Source organism: Doryrhamphus excisus, chromosome 4 (genome assembly GCF_030265055.1).
Source record: "Doryrhamphus excisus isolate RoL2022-K1 chromosome 4, RoL_Dexc_1.0, whole genome shotgun sequence".
NCBI classification, from domain to species: Eukaryota; Metazoa; Chordata; class Actinopteri; order Syngnathiformes; family Syngnathidae; genus Doryrhamphus; species Doryrhamphus excisus.
This window is the reverse complement of record NC_080469.1, coordinates 17853727-17878255: the sequence shown is the minus strand read 5'-3', so window position 1 is coordinate 17878255 and position 24529 is coordinate 17853727. Positions and strand designations below refer to the sequence as shown.

Here is a 24529-nt window from a genome sequence, read left to right as displayed (position 1 = left end):
GATGTTATAGACCAGGGGTCGGGAACCTTTTTGGCTACAAGAGCCATGAAGACCAGATATTTTAAAATGTGTATCTGTGAGAGCCATATACATTTTTTTAAAATGTATATTTTAAAAAATGCAATAAAATGTGTGCATTTTTATGTAGGACCAACAGTTTTAGATATAATGGGCTCTAATTACGTAGACCAGGCACACTACCCCACGCCAATGGGGTGTGGCCAGCACACTTTCATGAGCAGCACAGTGTCTAATAATAAATCAAATACTTGCTGCCATTAATGCAACTTCTGCTGCTGCATGGTTTTGCACCGTACTCAGTATATTTCATTCTTGTGGCCATCTTTGCCAGAAGGCTTGGTTCTGCAGTTTTAGCTATTTGACTAAAGGAGGAAAGTTTACATTTACATCTTAATGACCGAGGTACACTACCGCATTACCCAGTAATAATCGAGTTTTGGTGTTTGACCTGGAAAATATCATCAGGAAAGATAGATATGGTCGGCCGTATTGCAGTAGAAAATAGATGGACGGATTAAAATGCATAAGAAAGTTGTTGATTTTTAATATTTTTAACAGTGATTTCTGTGATGTTTACTTTAAAATGTTAGCAAACATACATTTTTATTGTGGTAAATGCTTGAGAGCCAGATACAGTCATCAAAAGAGCCCTACCTGGCTCCCGAGCCATAGGTTCCCTACCTCTGTTATAGACGTTCCCTGCGGTGCACGCCACTAAAACGGTCAAACATAAAAAATAAAGAGCAACACATAAAATGAAAGGGGGGGAAACACAAGATAATAAATCACTGATTCCTTTTTAGCGATGCAGTCTCATTTGGTGTTGATTAACCTATGCGATCACTGCTTATTTGTAGCATGAAAACTACTTACGACAATGAGTTCCATACCTTTATTTTTTTGTCTGTCAACTGAAAACCGTTTTGACGTCAAAAGATAAATGCAAGACCACAGGGCAACAGTGCAGCTTTCATTTCCAGGTACAGTAATCCCTTCTTTTATCGCAGTGAATTGGTTCCACACACACCTGCGAAAAGTGAATTTCTGCGAAGTAGGACTCATTCTTTGAGGTTAGTTAGTGCGCAGGCCTCACAGCTAGGAGACCCGAGTTCAATTCCACCCTTGGCCATCTCTGTGTGGAGTTTGCATATTCTCCCTGTGCATGCGTGGGTTTTCTCCGGGGACTCTGGCTTCACACATTCTAAAAACATGCTAGGTTAATTGGCGACTCCAAATTGTCCATAGGTATGAATGTGAGTGCGAATGGTTGTTTGTCTATATGTGCCCTGTGATTGGCTGGCGACCAGTCCAGGGTGTACCCCGCCTCTCGCCCAAAGACAGCTGGGATAGGCTCCAGCAACCCCGCGACCGTTGTGAGGATAAGCGGTAGAAAATGAATGAATGAATTGTCATAGTTATGGCATAGAAAACAAGAGGCAGCAAATAAAAACACAATGAGACACCACTATTTCGCCTACAAAGCGAGCTATTAAAACACGTCCAAAAACCTACAAGAATATTTTATGGTTTTATTTCCATACTGTGACCATGCAGTAACAGGTACATTCATGATAACATTAAATATGTATACAAATGGAGAGATGTTGGTTTTTGGAAAAGGCTTTATAAACAGAATAGGTGCATCCCAATATGTGCTTTCTTAGCTGCCTTTTTTTTGGTTGTTTTTTATCTTTAGAATGCACAGAAAAGAGAGAGACGTGTGTCCATGTGTCACATAAGGATTGTGGATGAAGGGCAGCATTTTTTTGTGTGGTTTTCCTTTAATTATTACTATTATGCTAATTTTTTTTAACCTTTGTATTGAGTTGTGGTCTCCTATAGAGCAGCTACACACAATAACCCGCATAGTAAATTGTCTAGATCTTCCAGAATCTGCACCTATTCCTGGTGTCTTTCCTTGGATTTACCGTGTATGAACTCAAAGAGTGGTAACGTCGGTCCGTGTTTGCTGAGTGCAGGCATAGTGTGTCCGACATTAATGCACCTTTCCTGGCTAGAGCGGGTGGCTTCTCCTGGCCAACGCTGTGGTTTTTTTCTCCTCTGTGGACTCCCAGCAGCATAGTGTGTCCGACATTAATGCCTCCCGGCAAGAGCGCACTGCTTCTAGCTTCAGCAACATATTTTTGCGTTAATTTTCACAAAAACAGTTCTGTGTGAAACGTCGTTGAGAGATGAAAATATTTTTCTTATGCTGGGAATCACCAATTCCAACGACTTTTGCCTGAGCTTGCCTCAGGATGATTTTCGTCCGTCCGACACTACTGCAGCCGCTTGTCACTGAGAGATAATGGAGGGCTTTATTCACTCAGATCATTTAGTGTTTATTTGATGTAAGGCGTTCAGTTCAGATGTGTACAAATGCTGGTATAAGGTTGAAACCAGAAACACTGGATTACTTCAGTGGAACAAAGGGACTAGAATGCCTCACTCCCTCTTTCTATTTCTGTGTCCTTTTATTTTTTATTCCTATTAGTAATGCAATCAGTGCAGTTGGAAGCGGAACTAATTATTCCCTATTTAAGTTTCCGCACCATCTCATATGATGAACGCACCTGCCTGAACAGCCTAGCCGAAGCGGACGGTAATGTGAAATCAGGCCTATTGGAGTTTGAACTTCCTGGACGGCAAAGCCGATGTATGTATAGTTTGTTTTGTCACATGTTCATGAGATTTCTTTTCCAGTCTTCCTTGTCTAAAGAATCTAGTTTCAGCGGAGAATCTGAAGACATGACTGTGGACTTTTTATGTTGTTTTTTTTTTTTTTGTCTGTACTGTACTGCACCTACGTGCTGCTATTGGTGCCCTACCTAGACACCCGCTAACCATGCTGCCACTGCTGTCAACATTTGGCTGTCACAATCCAGCTATTTGCACTGTTTGTTTAGGTGGACGAGAATTATTGAGACCTGGCACGAATTATAGATGAGGTAACTATTTAAGGCTATACAGTAACTTGAAACACTCACAATCCCTCAAAGCCTGCCGTAACCTGCTATTCCTCATCCTGATGGGCTTTTACATTTCGAGGATGGAAAACCCACAAGCAGAATTGCATCTATCCTCCCTCCCCCCACCCTGCTGGAATGAGTCTATGAAAAAACTTCAAAGAGGACTTAGCTGCTAGTTAAGCTAAACCCATAGACTGCAATTACGAGACACCACGGCCGCTGCTGGCGTCAGAGATGACGGAAACGTCCGGGTTCTCCGCCAGGTTATTGCACATTGAGACGTCTCCTCCAACTGAGTTAAACATCAGGGTAAATTTTTGTCGCAAAGATGATGTTTAAAGTTGAATAAAATACATATTTAGCAAACACTTTGAATTGCGAGACGCCCAGCGGTGAGAAACAACCTCACACCAGGTGTTCAAGGTGGACCTACTAATTTGCGCCTGTGAGATTTATCTTTTAGATTTATCTCAGGAATTAGTTGAATTTTGCGGGGGTTCCCTCCCTGTAGCATAAAATCACTGTGCTCCTGTTTCCCCCTTGCTGAAATCTGGAACCGGGGTGTCAGTTAAGAAAATAGCAGTCACCTTCCAGTATGTAACTTCCAACGATGTCGAGCATACATCCAACTCAATCAACTAACAATGGCTCCAACCAGAAGTGAGCTTTGACCTAAAATCAATTAAAAATCAGTGAGTTGGCATTCGCACTTTACTTGAATTTCAACTCAAGGCAAAAAGTGTGTGACTGGGAAAACATAAAGAGTAAATTATACAATCAAATTGCTTCACCAACACACATTGATGTGAGTCAGGCAAGTGTGGAATTCCCCTCAAGCATGGGCTGGGAATAATGATGTGGAAATATGTTCTATTTACTATTATCTTTTGTGTGCACAATGCAAACTGTCTTGGAATGTCTGCCTGCACGTTTGTGTTTTTATTAGGCTTTGGGGTCACAGCGTGTGTTGCATGACTTCATCCCTTCCTTTGGCTGCACGTGCCTCCTGTTTACCCGCCGTGCATACATTCAAATTCAACTCATTGTCTCAGCATGGCGTGTGGGTGTGCCCAACGTTTTGTTTAAGGTGTTGGCCTAAACCCCAAATCTGCCTTTAACCTAAAAATATCTTGTTTTCATTGGGTGTCTCATAACAGTCATTGTCATAATAATAGACAAACCACTAACACTCGTGCCATTGTGTTGCAGAGAGGGCTTAACGCTCCACGCTGTTCATGCCGACTGGCTCGATCGGCCGGGAATTCCCAAGGTGAGGTTGTCTTGTGTTCTTTTCCGACTTTTTTTAATCTTTCAATTTAGTATTAACTCCATCCAACTCTTTAAATGGATCATTATGACTGGCTCTGTACCGCACATGTATCGGTTCACTGTGTAGAACGGTATAAATCACTCTGGTTATGTTCTTGGTCCTTCCAATTATGCGCAAAGCAGCAAGTCACATGCTTCCTATTAGGCATTTATTACGATGCATGGCCAACGCCAGCCTGGAGCGGAGGCAAACAATATCAGCCTCTGTGTACTCAACAGGTAGCAATTGATGGAATATGGCTATATCGATTGTAACAATATGTTTTTATACTGTGGTTGTAGACTGCTAAATGCTAAAATGTATGTAACAATACACAATATCTCATTAAGATATTAAGTATGTAATAAGCATGTAATATCTCATTAAGATCGTATCTCCTGAAGTGTCCAGTGAGTTATGTTGTTATCATTCAGGCTAATCCCATCTTTTGGTTTGATGTCCTCGTTTTTGCAGTGTTATTTTTCTGCTGGTCACTTTGTGTTAAGTTTAGCCGTGACATCATTGAGCGTGCGTTGAATATGGCGCCTATCAATCTTGCATGTCAGCAAAGCAGTATGGGAGTGGGATGCATTCATCAGCAACATATGAACAACCCTTGAAATATGTCACATGCTTCCATTAGACGGGCATGTAAATCAAACTCTCTCTGGCCTAAATCACAACACATTTGGGGTTTTGTGAGGGTGTGAGATTTATGTAAATAGTAGAGCTACAATGACTCGAACGACTCTCATAATGAAACACTTCTCTTTTATTAGCGAGAGCACTTTCGGTGTGATTGTTAATCAACAGGCGTCACTTGCCACAGATAGTCTTCCATGGGAACTGATCTTAATCACTGGTGTTGTGCACGTGTGCACTTTGTGCTGTTCGGGAGCCTTCATTGTCTAGATGACGTGATGATGTAACTGGAGCCCTCGGAGAGGAGCAAGGGGAAGTAGAGCGAGAGAGAGAGAGAGACTTCTGTTTTCTCGTACCTGATTGGCCCGCAGCCGAGCGCACTCGCTGTCGCCGAGGCCTTGTTCTTGTTGTTTGATGTGCCAGTCTCCGCCTAATAAGATCAGCCCTATCGATCCAAACCTTTTACAAATGCATGCGCTTGTGTATTGTGTACGTGGGACACCAACATGCTTTACAACAGAAGACAGAAAGATGGCTGGCTCCTGTTCCTTGTCTTCCGCCCATTGCTGGACGAGCTTCTCCAGTGAGGCTTTGGTTGCAGAAAGGCAGGAAATATTCAACAATGACATTCACTAATCCCGCTGTTAAGAGAGCGGCAATGGAAAGTCAAGTTCCGGCTTGTTTTGGACATCTCTACAGATGACTAAGCGTTCTCTTTGGGTGGATGCATGTAGGCTGGGATACTTTGTTTAAATAAAGATTCGGTTCACATGATTCATAAGGGGTGCTTGATGGTAGGCTTTCCAAACTCATTTTTTATTCCTGGCTTATTAATAAAATTGGGTGTTTTTTGTAACTAAAGGAGGATTCAAATGTGTTTAGATTTTATTAACAAACTCTTGTCCTGCATCTGTGAAGTAGTTGTGGCATTATCTGGTCCCGCTGTGTCTCAGCAGGCATCATTAATTCCTCTGTTTGCGAGATATTGACCTCCAGAGATGAATCTCATGACAAAAAGAAATATAAGTCAAGCAGGAAGGAGGCAATAAACTAGAAAGAAAGAGGCAGCTGACAGTGCGGGACAGGGAATTGCTGACTAGAAGACATCACTTTGGGCATTATGGTCACTTACTAACAGAAAATCACATGGAAGATCTAAGAGGCTATAGAATTTCACCCGGACTTTCTTTCCAAGAGGCATTGGGAAAGTTAATCCATTCATGTGAATAAGACATGCTGAAGCATGCTTTGATATGCACCGCCCGCATTGTTTGCACAAAGGATGTGTTGAGTTCAAGGTGCATTCACGACTAGCTCACGGTAATTATGTGTGACACAAGTTTTGAACATTTTAGTATTTTCCGTGCGCACTGACACGCAGCCCCACAGTTTACACTGGTTTACTCCCACTTTACATTACATCGCGTACCACAGCATCATGCTAGGTTAGCCCCACTGAAGAAAAACAAAATCGTTTATCGCAGTTAGTTGGTTCCAGACCTGACTGTGATAAATGAATTTCCACAAAGTAGGATTCAATATTAATAAAAATATAATATTTTATAATATTATATAATATTTATAATATATATATATAGAATATGTTATATGTATATATATATATAATATTTTATAATATAATAATACATAGAATATTTACGTAGTTGGAGCATTCAAAACTGGTAAATATGGGTGTTAATATTCATTATTACTCCTATTATTCTTTGTTTGCACCACATTCTGCAACAATAATGTGCAGGCTATTGGATGCAGGGACATAAGAGACGACTGCAACTCATACCATATAGCAAGCTACCGAGCTAAATCGTTAGCCTCTAATTTCATTCATTCATTCATTTTCTACCGCTTATCCTCACAAGGGTCGAGGGGGGTGTTGGAGCTTATGCCAGCTGTCTTCGGGCGAGAGGCGGTGTACACCCTGGACTGGTCGCCAGCCAATCACAGGGCTAATATAGACAAACTAGCCTCTAATTTATTTATTCTAAACTTAGGGTTAGGGTTTCAAACAGAGTCGGCAGAAAGGACAAAGAAGCCATAAAAAAACAACCACTTCCACACGGAATGGGAGGAGAACAACGAAACCATAACATATTTATAGTCTTGTATTTTTTTCGCGTTAGGAAAAAATAGGTGATGATGCAATTCCACAATAGAAGAGACCATGTTTGGTGCGGTTTTAAGTCAGAGAAACGTCCACAGTGTTGCATGGTATACATTAGTGGTGTGAATCTCAGCACTGAGGGCGATTCGATACACATCTCGATGCACTGCCAGCGATACGATACTTGGTACTTGGTATGTATGGTCCTACAAAAAGGATTTGGCTTTATTCCTTCTTGGCACTTGGCAGTAAATACAACTAAAGTGCTGTTTGCCTTTTTTTTTTTTTTACTATGCACCACTTCTTGATCATTCTTTTTGCCATCTTAAAACATCAACTTTTCAAAAACAACTTTCCTCACACTTTCACATCGGCTATGTAATTACAATAGCAGTGCTTCAATGGTGGAGTAAAACAATTAAACAATAATTACTGCTGTAAAAAAAAAACAGTATGCGGCAACAACAAAGTTAAAGTGATGTTTGTTGATATTCCTGTCTTTAAAACATAATGCTAATATGAATACACAAGGAGGTAGGCTAATACAGTAGTGAGGAGCAGAAAGTGGAAAACTTTTCCGTGTTGTGGTGTCCCCTTTTTAAGGGGGTTTGTCGTACTGCCGTTGCATGGCTTCTTAACGTGGCATTCTTTGCAAATGACGGATGTTTTGTCGAGCTTTCCGCCGTTCTTTGAGAATCCGTAGTGTTTCCAAACATACCATTTAAACGTTGCGGGGGGTTAAATATAGAAACTTGCTCGCTGCTGCTTGCGTGCAAACGTTCTTGCTGTTACTACTAGTAGTTGTATGTGCCTCACGGCTTCCGTCCGTATTCAATACAAAACGTGAAATAATGATGGTGCATTCAATGCACCTAGGGACAGCATATGGGGTGTTGAACATTAATAAAATGGCGCTTGAATCGGATTTTACCGAGACCCACAAACGCATCATGATGAATCTAGATTTCACCCGTCAATTGTATCCATACCCAGTGAATGAGCCGCGCATGCGCATCGATGTATCGATTAATATCGATTATTTTCTACACCCTTAGTATATACCATGTCTATATAGCCCAAGAAGTCAATATTCAGTATGCCTTGAAAATCAGTCAAAATCATTAAAAATGCAATGGAATAGAGCGAGGGACAACAGAACTCCTCTAGTGAAAACATAGATGAATCGTCTTAGTAACGGCACATCATAGGCTATTATTAGGCAGAGCTAATTAGCAACAAGAAGTTAAGGAGAATGCACCCAGCAAAGGTTAAACTGTAGTTATCAAGATGAAATGATGGCCGAGAGGTGTAAATTCAGAACGCTCAATCTAACATTGAGTGACTGGCAACAATACACAGACGGAGTAGGGGGGGGGCTGAGGTAGACTTGCTATTTACGGAATAGTAACAGTGGATCAAGGCCGCAAAGTGTGATATGCGCGCTATCCCGTTACACAATGCCAATTTACTTGCGTCGACACTCTTTGGTTTCGCCACATCCCACTCTTGACAACATCCCCATTCTACTATCTTTGGCTTTCCTGCTGCTATTTCTGCTCGAGTGACTTTGTGTCATACGCTCTGAGTGCTACTCAGGCATGGAGTTGTACTGTTGAACCTTGTGTGTGGCCTGTGGACATGCTACAAGTTGGATGGTGTGTGTGTTTCCTACTGTGTGATGATGTAGTTTACAGTGAAGGGTCAAACACAATGCATGTACCGCCAATATAGGAATAACCTGTGTCATCATATTAAAACCTTGTCATATATAAGTGAAAAAACAACCACAAAAGTATAGGGATCAGGATCAGCAGGAACTAAATTTGATCCTAATTTGAACCAGATTGGAGCAACTTGTACTGAACATCTTGTACTGAACATCTTACTTATTGTGTGGAAATATGGGGTAATAACTATAAGCAATCTTCACTCGCTAAATGTACTGCAAAAAAAATCAGTAAGGATAATTCATAATGCTATAGAGAACATACTAACTCCTTATTTTTAAAATCACAAATACTTAAACTTGCTGATATAGTTAATCATCAAACAGCTAAAATAATGCATAAGACTAAAAATAACCAATTAGCTAAAAATGTCATCCAATACTTCTCTACAAGAGAGGAGAAATATGATCTTAGGGAAGAACTAAATTTGAAACACTTATATGCAAGGACTACGTTAAAAAGCCATAGCATTTCAGTATGTGGAATCAAACTATGGAATGGATTGAGTAAGGAACTCAAACAATGCACAACGGTGAGCCAATTCAAGAAACCATACAAGCAGTTGATGTTTGCTAAATACAAGGATGAAGAGTCTTGAACCAGTCATGATGTGCTATACATATCACTGTATTGACAGTTGCTATGGTACCCATTATGTCATTGTATGGTCATATCACCTTGTACTTCGGTACGGGACAAATAAATAAAAACCCTTAAACCCTATTAGGAAAGCAGGAAGTGAACAAATGTAACACTTACTGATTGTAAAAGTACCAGATTGAGGGGTAGGATTTAATAAGCTTTGCTTCTTCCTACTCCTTTTGGACATGTGGAACTGTGAACTGATTATGGGATGCACTCAATTGTAATCTGATGCATGTTCAAATGAAATAAAACCATTACCATTACCAACATGGACACTCTGAATAAATGTTCAGATGTCCACCAATAAATCCTAGATTATTTAGATCCCGTACACAATCTGATCCAGATTGGTTAGTCAAGTCTCAGATCAGATCACTGGCTTTCTTTGCCTTGGCGGAGGTCTTGTGCTGAGTAGTGCTCTCATTGTGCCTGATGTCATTAACGCTGTTGATCCACATCACTCGAGCAGCCGTTCCGCTTAACAAGATTAAGTGAGTAAAATGGCATGCCTGTTTCTGTGTGTTTATGTGCGCGTCTGTGTGTGTGGAGGGGGGGCGGGGGATGCAACCATCTCTTCTGATGTGTGCCTGATATCGCCTTTCATCCACTTCCTCCTCCAAGAGTCAAGTTGCCAGTTCCCGTCCTGCGGAGCGAGTTGATCGCACACTCCCGCCTCCCTCTCCTTCCACCTCCCTCCCCTTCCTGCTCGCTCTCTCTTTCCCCGGCACTGCACAGCATTCCACTCTGTCCCGATCACTCACATCTCTCCTCTCTCCCGTCCAGTGGCTGCACGAAAGGAGTGCCGTGTGGTCCCGCTCGAGGCTGGTAGAGGAAGTCAAGGCGGAGGTAAGCATCTTTAACTTAAAAGTATTTCCCATGACTATTTTCCTTGTTCTGTGTTTTTTTTCCCCTGTGCCTCCGCATATGGTCGCATGTTTCCTCACTCCATCGTTCTATCTGTGAAGTGGTGGCACCCACTGCTTGTACATCTGTTGCTTGTCATTCCGTGCTGACTACCACATTTCCCATAGCCTTTCGTCCAACTTCAGCGTGTGCGACGCTTCTGCTAGTCTTCCCTCAAATATGTCCCGCCGGATCCACATTGACATTAGACAGCTATGATAGTCAGTATAAATGGAGCCACTATTATCACCATTAAGGCTTTCGTCTCACCCTTTCTGTTTGTGTGGGTTGCATATGGAGCGTGACGGAGCGCTGAGAGGTTGGAATGAATGTGCCTGTGCGAAAGAGAGAGAGAGAGAGCGACAGTAGAGGTGTGCACTGTACGTTGAGACGTGTTAAGTTGAGGCTAGTGGCTCACTCTGTCCAATAAATCCTTGTGTGACTTTCCGCTCGTCACGGCTCACTCAAAGCTACTTTTTGCTGTTTTTTCCCCCTCCACCTCATTGCTCCCTTAATTTCTCACCTCCCTCCCTCCCTTCATCCCGTCCCGCAGGTTGCAAAATGGATTCTCTTCAGTCGGAGTCATCAAGGGAAGGGCAGAAAGCGGAAGCGATCGGAGGCCGACAAGGTGAACCACAAAGAGGTGAGGACCAGTAACTTTTCCCTCTTCTTCTTCTGACGTTTGCTTGTATGTTGCGGCTCCAGGGATCCCGTGTTTACATCCTCTTGCCCACATATTGAACCTGTTAAGTACTTGTATACATCACATGCCTCTTAGTCTGCATGTGGTCAGCGTCAGTGTGTGTTTGTGTCTGTGAGAGGAGGAGGAGAAGGAGGGGTTGGGGGGGCACAATTTGGCCATGACATTCTGGCTTTTCAGTTTGCCGTTGAAGGTCTGTCGCACCTCCACAACTACTTCCTGTCTTGCCACTTAAAAAAAAAAATAACAACAACGATGATCATGCAAGTGTGCGTAGTTAATTAGGCCTCTCCAGGGATGGCTAATCCCTTCCAGCTACTAATTGACACACACACACACACACACACACGCCTGCATCATTAATGGACGCACACTGTTCCAAGAGTCACACAGGGTCAGGAGTCATTAGCGAGAGTACCGCTGTGTTTATATATCACTCTCGGTGTATGCCAAAACTCATATTTTTATGCGCAGTACATTTTAAGGGCAAGGGTAGCGTAAAGTGGAACAGTGGAACTTGTGTATCACTGTCATGTGACCTCAGCATTTGTCTCGAGACCTCTGTACAGCGAGCATCCAAGGGTTAGCTACTCATGTTTTGGTTTGTTGACATCTGTCATTTCAAAAGAATTGCAAAAAAGTTACATCAGTAGAAGTTAGATTGAGTGGGCGGGTAATTTCATACGCATCGTCACTTGCTATCAAAGTTACGCTGGACTGTTTTGTTGTGTCTCTGTGTTAAAAATAACACTTTCATCATTATCACGTCTTAATATGAATAGCGGTTAACTCATTTGTAGACGTGTTGACATGTCGAAACATACGCATCTGCGACACAATTTACATTCATGTTGATGTAACAATATGTTATACAAACCTTTGTAGCTAACCTTTGCCAAATTGGCAACAAAACTGTGTGTGTCTGTGTGTTACATCACCATACTCAGTATATGTGAATATTGGAATGGAACTGACTGTTTTTAACGTCTTCATATAGGTGCATCAGGGACACATTACGGTTTTTCAAAATTTTTAATGAATTTGACAGGATTTTTCAAGGCACACAGAGTATTGTGTTCTTGGGTTATACACACAAAAGAAAGATTAGACCAGGGGTGGGCAAACTACGGCCCGGGGGCCACATCCGGCCCGCCAAGTGTTTGAATACGGCCCGCCCGTTCTTTCCAAAGTATTTCATTTAAAGTCAACATACAAGCTGGCATCATGGCTTGAGACGACATTTTCATGGTTTTATCAATTTCGTTATTTGATGCGATCTGTTGTTTACAAAGTGCTCCTGAAAAAAGGGACACAAGCACATAATAATAATATTAAATAATAAATTTATTCTTCTTATTATAAATTGATAACGCACTTTACATCAAATAAATGATCTCAAAGTGCACATATAGCAGATTGCATAACACTTTTACAGATACAATAATTTCGTTATTTGATGCGGTCTGTTGTTTACAAAGTGCTCCTGAAAAAAGGGACACAGGCACATAATAATAATAACAAATAATAATAATAATATAAAATAATAATAACAAATAATATAAAATAATACTAAATTTATTCTTCTTATTATAAATTTATAACACACTTTACATCATAATAATAATAAAAATAATAAAAATAATAATATAAAATAATAGTAACAAATATCAAATAATAATAAATGTATTCTTATTATTATAAATTTATAACGCACTTTACATCAAATAAATTATCTTAAAGTGCACACATAGCAGATTACAATAATTTCGTTATTTGATGTGGTCTGTTATTTACAAAGTGCTCCTGAAAAAAGGGACACAGGCACATAATAATAATAATAATAACAAATAATAATAATATAACATAATTTAAAAAAATATTCTTATTATAAATTTATAACACACTTTACATCAAATAAATGATCTCAAAGTGCACATATAGCAGATTGCATGACACTTTTACAGATACAATAATTTCGTTATTTGATGTGGTCTGTTATTTACAAAGTGCTCTTGAAAAAAGGGACACAAGCATATAATAATAATAATAATACAATTAATAATAATAAATAATAATAATATAAATAATAATGCATTTATTATTATAAATTTATAATGCACTTTACATCCAATAAATGATCTCAAAGTGCCCATAAAGCAGATTGCATGACACTTTTACAGATACAATTAAGATATTTTAAGATATGCCTTTATTTGTCCCTCAGTGGGGAAATTTGTAATCATTCCAGGTGGCCTCTTACGTGTAAAATATCGAGTCTGGCCCCTCGTCAATTTTGTTAAATCAATGCGGCCCGCCAGTCAAAAAGTTTGCCCACCCCTGGATTAGACACTCATCTTTCATCAGAAAAAAAGGTTTGTTTCTACCTTTTTCTGTTTTCGGCAGTAGAACATAGGTAAGTTTCAGCAAAATATCAGTTCTCAACGAAAAAAGAAATAGTTTTTTTGTGAAAAGATACATTTCAAGCATAACTCTCATTTTGATATATATTTAGCCACCACATAAACAAAAAATGGTTGTTTTACATGAAAATAACAATTTTAAAATGAACTATTTACAATTTTCACATTTGGAAGTGAACTGAGTGTTTGGTTCAATGTGTAACCTCCTATGCGCTACATGGTGAGATGCCTTTTCACTTCCTGGTTGTGATGGAGAATGTATTTCTAAGGGAGAGATACAGGTCAAGTTCTTACAAATTGCACTTCTGCCACCTTGTGGCCATTTTCTCGGCTTCAAACTGCACCATACATGATCTCTTCTATTGTGGAGTTGCATCATCACCCCGTTGTGCCAAAGACGTCTTTGGGAGCGAGTAATCGGGTTGACAAAAACGTATAAATGCATCTTTTGATAGCGAATTAGTTAATATTAACAGGGGCTAACTTATTTTTACACTTATATTAGTTACTTTTATGGTTACAGTTTAATCCTGGAACATTTTCTTTCCATTTGATTTATTTTTCAGAAATACTTGTTTTGAAATCCAACCTTGCTACATTTATGAGAAAATATAATATCAAACAAATCCAAATGATTTTATATTCTGATTACAGGGTATAGCTGTGGGTTATTTTTAGAATTGCATGGTGGGCCAGATCAAATGCGCCACAGGTTTCCCATCCTCCTGCTTTAGAGGTTCCACTTTTTATTTCTGCTAACTGTAAAGTGCTAAACTCCGAAACAAACTCAAGTCCGGACATGATTATTTTTTCAAGATTAGATTACCATACTCGTTTTCTTGCTTTTCCAAGGATAGCCTGCAGAGCCGATACAGACATACGCCACCGGTACTTTACAAGGTACGCACTTACTTCCAAAAAGGACCTCTTCCTGTTGGAGGTGGTGGTTGGTGCTATAATCAACCTCATGAAAGAATAGCCTTTGCAGTCTACTTGGCCGTACACAATAGCCAGGAAGGAGGGAGGGGATGTACGGATGGAGTGAGGGAGCCAGAGGGAGGGAGGAGGTCAGCGTTTGAAGTTGCACCATAAAAGGCATGGTGAAAGGAAACACGAAGTGACCCCTCCACCGCCACTGCTTCATTCACCCCCCCCCCCCCCCCCCCCCTTCCCCACTGTCTGTACTCGCTCCTCACCCTCCCCTCCCTTTGTTGCTGTGTGTACAGATTGCCCCATAGATGGACCAGGTGTACTTTATAGTACTCCTTCATGTATTTCAAACGCCAACAGCCCAGATTCACCTCAACCCCCCTCCCCTCTCTGCACCGCTCTCTCCTCCCAACCAGCCTGTTGATGGCCTGTTATTTGCAGCAGAATGCACAGATGAGTGAGAAGGGGAAGCTGCAGGTAGAAGAGCAGGACCATCTTGTGATGAACCAGAGACTGGAATTAGACTGAATTAGATTGAGACTGAAATAGAATGGAATTGGTTGGCAAGGGTCACACATGTACTTTGTAGGGTTTGGTAGAAAAGTCTACCAAAACATAAGCTCAAGGCAATATTTTACCAAAAGGGGAGGATTAAATCAGACAATTCAGCCCTTCCATATCCCCCAAAATATTAACAAAAACACATTTCAGAACACTTTATTAAGAATATTTATAGTAAAGCAATGTGAAATACTAGTAAATGACCAATGAAATGTATCAGAACGCATTTAACATCACTTTTACCTTTCATTGGCGACTCTTGTTGGTGAAAACATACAAGTTCTTTAGTAAAACGCTCTAATTGGGAGGGAGCCGGCGTCCCAAGAGAAAAGCCACACATAGGGTGAACATGCAAACTCCACACAGAGATGTTCCAAGGAGATACAAAAACTATACTATACTATACAAATACTCTAAATGTATGTGCCTTACTCATTAGTTCATCAGTAAGTACTCTAAACCTTAGTTCCTTAGTTAACCCTAGTTAAACCTTGTTCCTCGGTAACTACTCTACTCATTAGGCCCTCATCAGTTCTTCAGTAATGGCTGTAGTTTTGTGTACCTTATTGTAAAGCGAGGCTGAAAATTCAAGAAAATATGTTCAGTTGTGAAAATATCCCACAAAGCATTCCAAAGGCTTGTGGTTATTTAAAGCTCAATCTAACGCACTTTTTATTTCAAAAATACTGTCGAACATTTCAAAATGCATTTATCAAATGTAACAGATTGTTATTTGGGACACTTACTATAGGGCTTATGACTTGTAAGGACTTGAAAATGTCCTGCCCATGACTTTGGACTTGCCTCGACCTGGCCTTGACTTAACTTGCACATCCTTGCTTGAGACTTGACTTGATACTTGCAAAACACTCCCACCTCTGCTGTCGTGTAGCCATGATGTCACGTTTTCTACGTATCTGAAGCAGCAATCACGATACTACAGTGACGTAATGAGAGTCTTAACTCTGCTGAGGAACTATAGATGCATTAGTAAGGATGGTGCAGCTAAGACTGGTGAACTAGCCTTGAAGCCAGATGTAAAAGTGGTGACAAAGAGAAGGTGGTTGTCAGGAGTAGCCGGTGGAGCTTGGCCAGCATTTAGCGCTAATGACTTGATGGATGATTAGGGAATAGAACCCACATGCACACGCTCACACAGGCCATACAAGGAAGAGGCCAGCCAGACAACCCCCTGCAGAGCCACCACAGTTCTGGTCAATCCAATAAAGTCCAGGTTTATTACTAACTTCCCCTCGCTTCATGTTGGCCTGCACCTTCCTCAGCAGATCTGCAGTAACGTTATTGATTTTCACCACTTTTTATGGAACCAGCGTGCACATGTGCAAAACATGCGTGTGTCCGCTGTGTGCTGGTAAGTCGGAATATTAGTCATGGTTGTGTGGTAATGGGCCTCATTTTCCTCTGTGGTCTACATAATGAGGGGGGTTGTCTGCCCCTGTTGGTCAGAACAGGAAACCCTCCAGCGGCAACAGCAAATTCTCTGGCATTGATAAGGTCTCTTTGAAGGTTTTGGGTTGTGAGATGGAAAACTGATCAAGTGGACTTCCTTGATATGCCTTTGATAGTCATAAGATCATCTCCACCGATTCCATTTATCGTGCCTGAAGCGTTCCTTGAACCTGGAACTGTTCCGTACGGTGAGCTTCATGTTCTCAATTGAAATCTTAACTTATTTCTAGAATGACTTCAATGCCTAACAGATGTGTGTGTGACTGTAAAGGTCCCATAAAAAGCTGGAATTTAGACAGTCGAAGCATGCTTTTAGTACTGGGAACATGCTGTTGTGTGCGTCTGTGGCTTTAATGCTAATGAGCTGTGTTTGTCCACACCTGTCTCCATCAGAGTGTGTGTTTCCAAGACGCACTGCTGTGTACTTTGTCCACTTTTTACACAGTAAAGTGAAGTGTTTTGAAGCCTGGGATGCATATTCCTGTTAAATCGTGGTTGGGTGCCTCAAGCTGGGTGCGGGTGGTTGGATGTGGGGTTTTTATTCTGTGTAGACAAGGAATAATATGTGTTTTGTTGGGATGAGGTTGGAATCAGGGTGGTGAGGGGGGTGGGACTCGATAAGTCTTGACTTCTTACCACTCCCTTTCGAACGTGTACATTTATATATAGATAGGTATTTTTATTTGTATTGATTTTGGTTGGTTTGTTGTGCTTTGGATGTTTTTCATGTTCGAAATAAAGAAGGATTAATTCAAATCATCAAATGTGCATAATATACATGATCGTCAACATGAATACAACAGCCAAACTTAAGGCCAGTGGTGTTGTGATAAGGTTTGTATATAAGACAGTATTTACACAGCTCTTCCTCCTGATAAACACATGCGGAAGATGGCGTAACCCCGAATTCTTGACATTCCTGTCCAACAGCAATTTGGCCAGTTGCTTTTCAGCAGTTCCCGTTAAGAGCATTCAGTCGAGTTCTCTGTCGTGGCTGCAGGAAGTGCGAGCGACGCCTCGTTTGCACCTCCGCTGCTTGTCTGCATCCAGCTGGCTTCCACTTGTTATAAAAGTTGAGTGTCTGAAACTGTTTTCCCAGCGTCCTCATACTTTTGGGTTTAACGGTCTTGGGATCTTCGATGTGGTTTAAGATGGTCAAAGATATGCACAGGAAGGGGAGAAGATCAGAACACTTGTTAGGTGCTTGACTGGAGTAAAGATCTGCCAATTACTCCGAATCCTCTTCAGATTCTTCCTTCTGTTTGTTCCATTAAAGTCTATGAAATAGCATACCTTTTAGGCATGGCGTGGTTTTCATCCTTTCCAGTAATCCCCGGTGTTGAGTTGATGCTTCACTCATCTGGTTTCCCTTTTCATCTCTGTTTTCCTGTTATTGTCTTCTGGTTTATATGGCCTCCTCACCTTTCCATCACCTCTTCTTGTCTTTCCTCTTACATATTAGTGTCTCTCTCTGTCTTTGTTCCTCCTGTGGCATTTATTGGCAATGAATCAGAGATGATGCGAGAGAGAGAGAGAGAGAGAGAGAGAGACAAGGGGAACCTTCTGGGAAATGGACAGTCGTTTCCTGGACAGGCTTCATCACAGCAGGATGGCAAATAGTCAGAAGAGCAGTATATATATATGTATATGTATATGTGTGTGTGTGTGTGTGTCCATCATATTCACTGGGGATCAGTCCACTAATGTACACCACACCCTTTCCATCAAACCTTCACACACAAAGCCAAGAGGTCAAACTAATATGTTCTATCCGTCTGTCTTCATGTGAGATCATTGTGATGAATTTTGTGTGATGAAATTGGACTTTGAGGAACTTTTATGGTGGAAATCTAGCGACTTCTAAGCGATAGACAAAAAGGAGTTATATCTGTTAATCCACCTCGTACCGGTCTTGATTATGGAGTTTTTCCAAGTAGGAACTGTGAACGGATGGACGGACAGATAGATGGAAAGTGGACTAATTCCAGTGCAGAGGAAAGTGTCATACACTGAGGGAATAGAAAGGTGGATAATGATGCTGTTACCATTAGCATGAATTTGTGTTACTTCTCCTCATTACCATCACTGGTATCCATCTGTAGTAGTGTCATTACCATATATTTTGTATTATTATTGTATTTAAGATTAAGATTAAGATATGCCTTTATTCGTCCCTCAGTGGGGAAATTTGTATTGCACAGCAGCAAGAGTACAGAATCAGTTAAGCAAGAGAGTGTCAGAAGAATTTGTATTGCAATCTGATATTATGCTATTTTAAATGGTATGGTCTTAGGGTATATACAAAGTCGCCAATGTGGTAAGCCTTCGGATTCTCACGTGGTGATGATGATGATTTTTTTCCAGAAAATGTTGTATGACTTATGGGGAGTTTGCTTCCAATTGCACTACAAACAGATGCTGGCAGGAGAAATTAACCCATAACCTCCTTGGCGGAGGTCATTTCATTCACGTTGTTTCCAGAAATGACTACGACACATTAGACAAACGTGTGTGAAAATGCTGCTATTATTAAAAATTGAACAGGATTGAAAATGCAAATCCATCAGCAGCACCAGACCTTCTGTTTAGAGCGATGGCTCCATTTGTGTTGTGTTAATGAGCAAAAAGAGGATAAAAACCAAGAGCATCATGGCGTGGATTTGTCTCATTTATCACTCAGCAGCAGGTCTAGTTTTTTTGTTGTTGTTTTTTTTTGGGGGGGGGTATTTCAAGCTCATCTCAAGCGGGGGAACTCCCCGCGGTGTGCACTGGTGTGTTCATTGTGTTTGTAAAACACAGAAGTAGACAATGGAGGGCCGATGACAGACGCATTGGTGACAACCAAGATAGTAAAAAGAGCAATGGGTATTGGATAAGTGGAGCGGCCAGGGACATGCAACCTTATGGGGCATCTGAATCCCACAAGCATTGCAGTGTCATGACAGTCCCGCTGTTAGTGCACCCCCTGCTGTTTATGTACAAAAACAGCACTAATTGATGAACGGTGCAGTCAGTATATATAGCATGCATTTCTGGGTATCACTTCATAGATTCCATAAGGTCATTTTTTTCAGTGTGTAATTATCACGGCCTGCTAAGCGCTAAACCATCTGCAGGTCCCGCTAACGACCAGGGAGCCGACGGGGCCCTCAGACGGCCCTAAAGCAATTAGTCTTGTCAAAAGGCGCGCATGTGCACATGCACGTGCATGCATAAGTGATGTCAGCTGTGTGCTGCTATGTTCCAAAGATGATGATGATGATAATGATGGAAGTCCCTGCACGTGAAGCCAATCACATCAATGTCAACGTGGAAAATATCATCTCGAATATATACAGACTGTGGCTGTGCTTACATCAGTAGCCGATCCTCACAAGGCATGATTACATGACCTTACTTCAACTTGTTGATTATGTTCAGTTCATTGAGGCGACTTATATGCAACTTAATGAAGCTACAACATCCTATGTGGGGTTTATTATTAGTTCTTTTAGCTAATAATATTAATATACAAAAATAATTACTAAAAACATACTGTCTTTGAGTATCTTGAAAAGCAATACTCTGCATACTTGGTGTAGTCATCCCTCGTTTAACGCAGTTCATGGGTTCCAGACCCAACAATAAGTGAATGTATGTGAAGTAGGAATTAAATATTTTGTAGTTAGAGGATAGAAAATATTTTAATTACTTTCTAAATCTCTCTTTTTGCTATAATTATAATCATGTAGACATGAAATAATAACCCTTAGTTCCCTTCACACTGCTATTATTCTATTTACAACACATTGTGTAGGATTACTGCAGGTAAATAAGCGATGCAGCCGCCGATAGCATAGCAAGCTAACTAGTTCACTTCCAATTTATTTATTCTAAACGTTAAAAGGTGTTTGAAACAGAGTGGAGAAGAAGGACAAAGTAAGAAGCCAAAAACGTACCACTTCCACACGGAATGGGAGGAGAACTTCTTTTCATTCATTCATTCATTTTTGACTGCTTATCCACACGAGGGTCACAGCGCTGCTGGAGCCTATCCCAGCTGTCTTCTGGCAAGAGGCGGGGTACAACCTGGACCGGTGACCAGCCAATCACAGGGCACATATAGACAAACAACCATTCACACTCACATTCATACCTATGGACAATTTCGAGTCGCCAATTAACCTAGCATATTGAAAAAATTAAACCCGGAGAAAACCCACGCATGCATGGGGAGAACATGCAACATGTAGAATTCAACTCGGGTCTCCTACTAGCTGTGAGGCCTGCGCGCTAACCGCTAACCCCCATTTAGAGTGAGGGAGCGAGATTTACATAAGATTAAGAGTGAAATATTGTAGAAGCAACCAAGCACCTAACAACTGGGGTGATATTTCACTGATATTATTAATACATATATATTTTTTATTATTAAATAGACAGTGCTTGAAACAGAAGTTCAGGGTCTTCTTCTCGTTGAAAACATGGAAAATGTCGTAAAAAGTACTGGCGTGATGTCTGGGTGGTTAGTATATTTTTCACAATTTCTTAGTTGTGTACAAAACTTTTGGGAGTGGAGTCAAATCAAAAACTGTACCAATGATAAATGTCCTCCAAAAAGAAGCAGTATTTTACTCTGCCAAGGCATGGCAACATGGAATTATTGTCGCACTCCATCCCAAGTCTGGCGTAATCTAGGATCTAGTCGGACAGGCAGGCCGACTCATGTAAAAGCCATTGAGTTGTTGCCAAAAAGCCGTACGGCAGGCAGGCAAGCAGGCAGCTTCAGAGTGTCTGGGCTATCATGTGACGTGAGGCTGGATGTGGGCTTATCACAGCAAATAGACAGAAGGATTGTCTTCCCCAGGAGTTTCAACGTAGAGTCAACAACGCATGTTGGCTTTCTATCCATCTGTTTTTCCATTATCTTGTCTCTGTGATTCTCACTGCCATTAGCTAATATCCTGATTGGTGTGTGTGTGTGTGTGTGCGAGAGAGACTGCATGGTTTTATGAGTATTGCCGTCCAGTCTGTGCACCTCTTCAGATACAAAGCAAATGTACAGTGTGTTTTCCTCAACATGACCTTTCCGCTCATTGGTTCTGGCTGGCGTCTTCCTGCTGTCTCCTATTCCCTCGTCTCTCTCGCCACTCCCTCCTCTTGTTTGCAAGTCATGCCGTCATTTGTCTCACCTTTCATTCCTGTCTCAGGATCTCCTTTGTACCGCTCATCAAAAGTCCTTTCCAAATCCTGTTGATGGCCACCATACCCGATTCCCATGTTCTCGGTCTGTAGTCGTTTTAGTCGGTAGCGGGTCTTGAACATCCAGTTTGACGCCGCCACGCCCCATCTTTGCCCTATCAACCACAGAAATTATGAAAAAGCAGCGCCCCACCAGTGCAAATGTTTATCTACGACTCTTTGAAAGAAGCTGCACGGCGGCGAGAGGTTGCTCATGTTTTTATTTCAACCCTTGGGGATGATATTTAACCGCGACTCCCCCACAGGATGGGGCCCAGAACAAATGACACAAGGAAATTAAATCTGGGAGTGCTGCTATTTTCAGGCCTAGTCACATTTTATACTTGAGCAACTGATTTGTTTAGGGGGTTGGGAAGTTAAGTGATAAGCAGGATAACTGAATTAAGGATTTAGCTTTTCCGCCAATTACAGAAAGATAGCTTTCAATGTGATGTTGATGGCTTTGTCTTCCTAGGATTTGTTTGCATATGGAGGGAAAACGCAGGATGAAGGATCATTGTAAGGAAATGGCGTCAATCAGTTATCTTTTTTGTTCGGTACCTTTGTCACTCGGCTCTTACTTTGCTGGACTGATCCAGGCAGGAGTGGCATCGACCTTGGATCCTGCGTTCCTGATGACACCACATCCCTTTCTTAAATGTTTGGATGCTAAACAAAATGCATCCCATTTGTCCCCCCGCTCCTCCAACAAACAGCCACCCTTTTGTTTCAAAGTCTTCACCAAGCAGCCGCTACCTAGACTTGCGTTTCAATCCCCGGTTGTGATTCCTGTTGCTCGCCCAGGATCTTTTTTTTTTTTTTTACACCTTCTCAGAGAAGCTGGAAAGTGAAAACGACACTTCCCAGACTAAACAGAACATAAACTCCCCCCTCATCCTGCAGGGGAATTGGGATGACTAAACTGGGATGAAGGTGTAAAAAAAGATGTGAGGCTAGTCAAGGAGTTGCTTGTGTCTCAGTTGACAATGGACTTTTTTTTTTTTTTTGCCTGGAGGTCGAGGGAAGCGGTCCGTCGGGGAGGGATACATTTGTGGATTTCAAAGAGTGCTGGAGATTAATTAAACTCCCACCAGTTTTGGAGGTGTGTGTTTGTGTTTGTGTGTATGATTGAGTCAGGAGAGGAAAACATGCTAATTGCCTTCTCAAACAGGGCAACCAAATTGCAGGAAAGTATCATTTTACCAAACAACAGCTGCGCAAAGAAAGAGCCAAGTATTGAAACGCTGATGGAAAGTTATCTGATGCTGCACACATGCTGGTATCTCGTGTGTGTGTGTGTGTTGTTTGGAAGTGGTCTTTCTCCACAGCAAAGCGCACAGGAATGTTTCTTTTAGTTTAACCCCTATGACTTGCAACCCCCGGGTGAACCCACGTGGGTCTAAACCTGTGAACTTGTACACCATGAATATCAGGGCACTCCTTGGACTGACAAGTAGTCTCTCATGGGCATCGGTTGTGGGAACTGGTGGAGACTTAGCGATGTAATGCAATACAAACACGTACTATCTTGCATGTGCTAAAAACTGTCATCCCCTCAATAAGCCTGCATGGGAGCCAAGAATACAGGATACTGGGTGGTCAGACCCCAGAACGTATAGTTGCTGATTACACAAAGCCATTTCTAACAAAAACTGCTTAAAATACGGACTGAGAACCAACAACTAGACGAGTACAACACAGTCAAAGGAGCATGAATAATGTCTGATTCTACAATCGGGACAATGAAGGACTAGGGCAAGCAGTTACAATCATGGATAATTTGTGTTATGGAGTGAACTAAATAGGCAGCCCCTTAAGCAGGGGTCGGGAACCTTTTTGACCTATGAAAGCCACAGGGAAGCTTACTTCTTGACCTCTCAATGACCCGGATAGGCTACCATATTACCCAATAATAATAAGTTTTGGGGTCTAACCCGGAAAATAGGTGAAGGACAGCTGGCATTGACTCTGGCCACCTGCATTGCGGTAGAACATGGATGGATGGATGGATGAGAATGATTTGTTCATTCATTCATTCATTTCCTACCGTTTATCTTCATGAGGGTCACGGGGGGTGCTGGAGCCTATCCCAGCTGTCTTCGGGTGAGAGGCGGGGTACACCCTGGACTGGTGGCCAGCCAATCACAGGGCACATATAGACAAACAACCATTCACACTCACATTCATACATATGGACAATTTGGAGTCGCCAATTAACCTAGCATGTTTTTGGAATGTGGGAGGAAACTGGAGTACCCGGAGAAAACCCACGCATGCACGGGGAGAACATGCAAACTCCACACAGAGATGGCCGAGGGTGGAGAATGATTTGTATTTAGATTTTTTTTTTAACACTTCTGTAATGTTTCACTTTAAAAAGTTAGCGGCAACGTGTTAAGGAATCTCTGAGAGCCAGATGCAGTCACCAAAAGAACAACATCTGGCTCGCGAGCTGTATGTTCCCTACCTGTTCTCTAATGAGTCCACTGGGACTGTCAGTTGGTGCCAATTCCCACCAATGCAATTTGCTGTGGCGCCTAGTGTGTAATGTGTCCACCAAATGTCGCAACCAATTTGCCTATTGGAATCCACTGGAATGTAATGGCGCAAGCCAAGTTGCGGCAATGATGCTAGGAGTCTACTGGGCTGGCACCAGTTGGTGCCAGTTCGTGCCAAAAATGATGTGATTGGCGCGTAGTGGCTCGTTGTGGCGCCGAATAACGGCAACATGCGAACATTAATTTGGCGCCACAGCAAGTCACTACGCGGCAATCACATAAACTTTGGCGCTAACTGGCACCAACTGGCGCCGGCCCAGTGGACTCCTAGCATAAAGGGATTAGTGTGAGGTGAAGTCCTGCAACGAGTATCGGACTTCTAAGCCTTATTT

General features: G+C 41.6%; 1 protein-coding gene across 2 annotated transcripts in view; it reads left to right on the top strand.

The window, feature by feature from the left end:
• aopep (aminopeptidase O (putative)) overlaps positions 1–24529 on the top strand; it is an 80964-nt gene that overhangs the window by 37019 nt on the left and 19416 nt on the right. For both annotated transcript variants that reach the window (XM_058069791.1, XM_058069790.1), the window contains exons 11-13: positions 4200–4260; positions 10219–10281; positions 10892–10981. In XM_058069791.1, coding sequence (XP_057925774.1) covers positions 4200–4260; positions 10219–10281; positions 10892–10981 — 214 coding nt within the window. The remainder of the gene's footprint in view (positions 1–4199; positions 4261–10218; positions 10282–10891; positions 10982–24529) is intronic.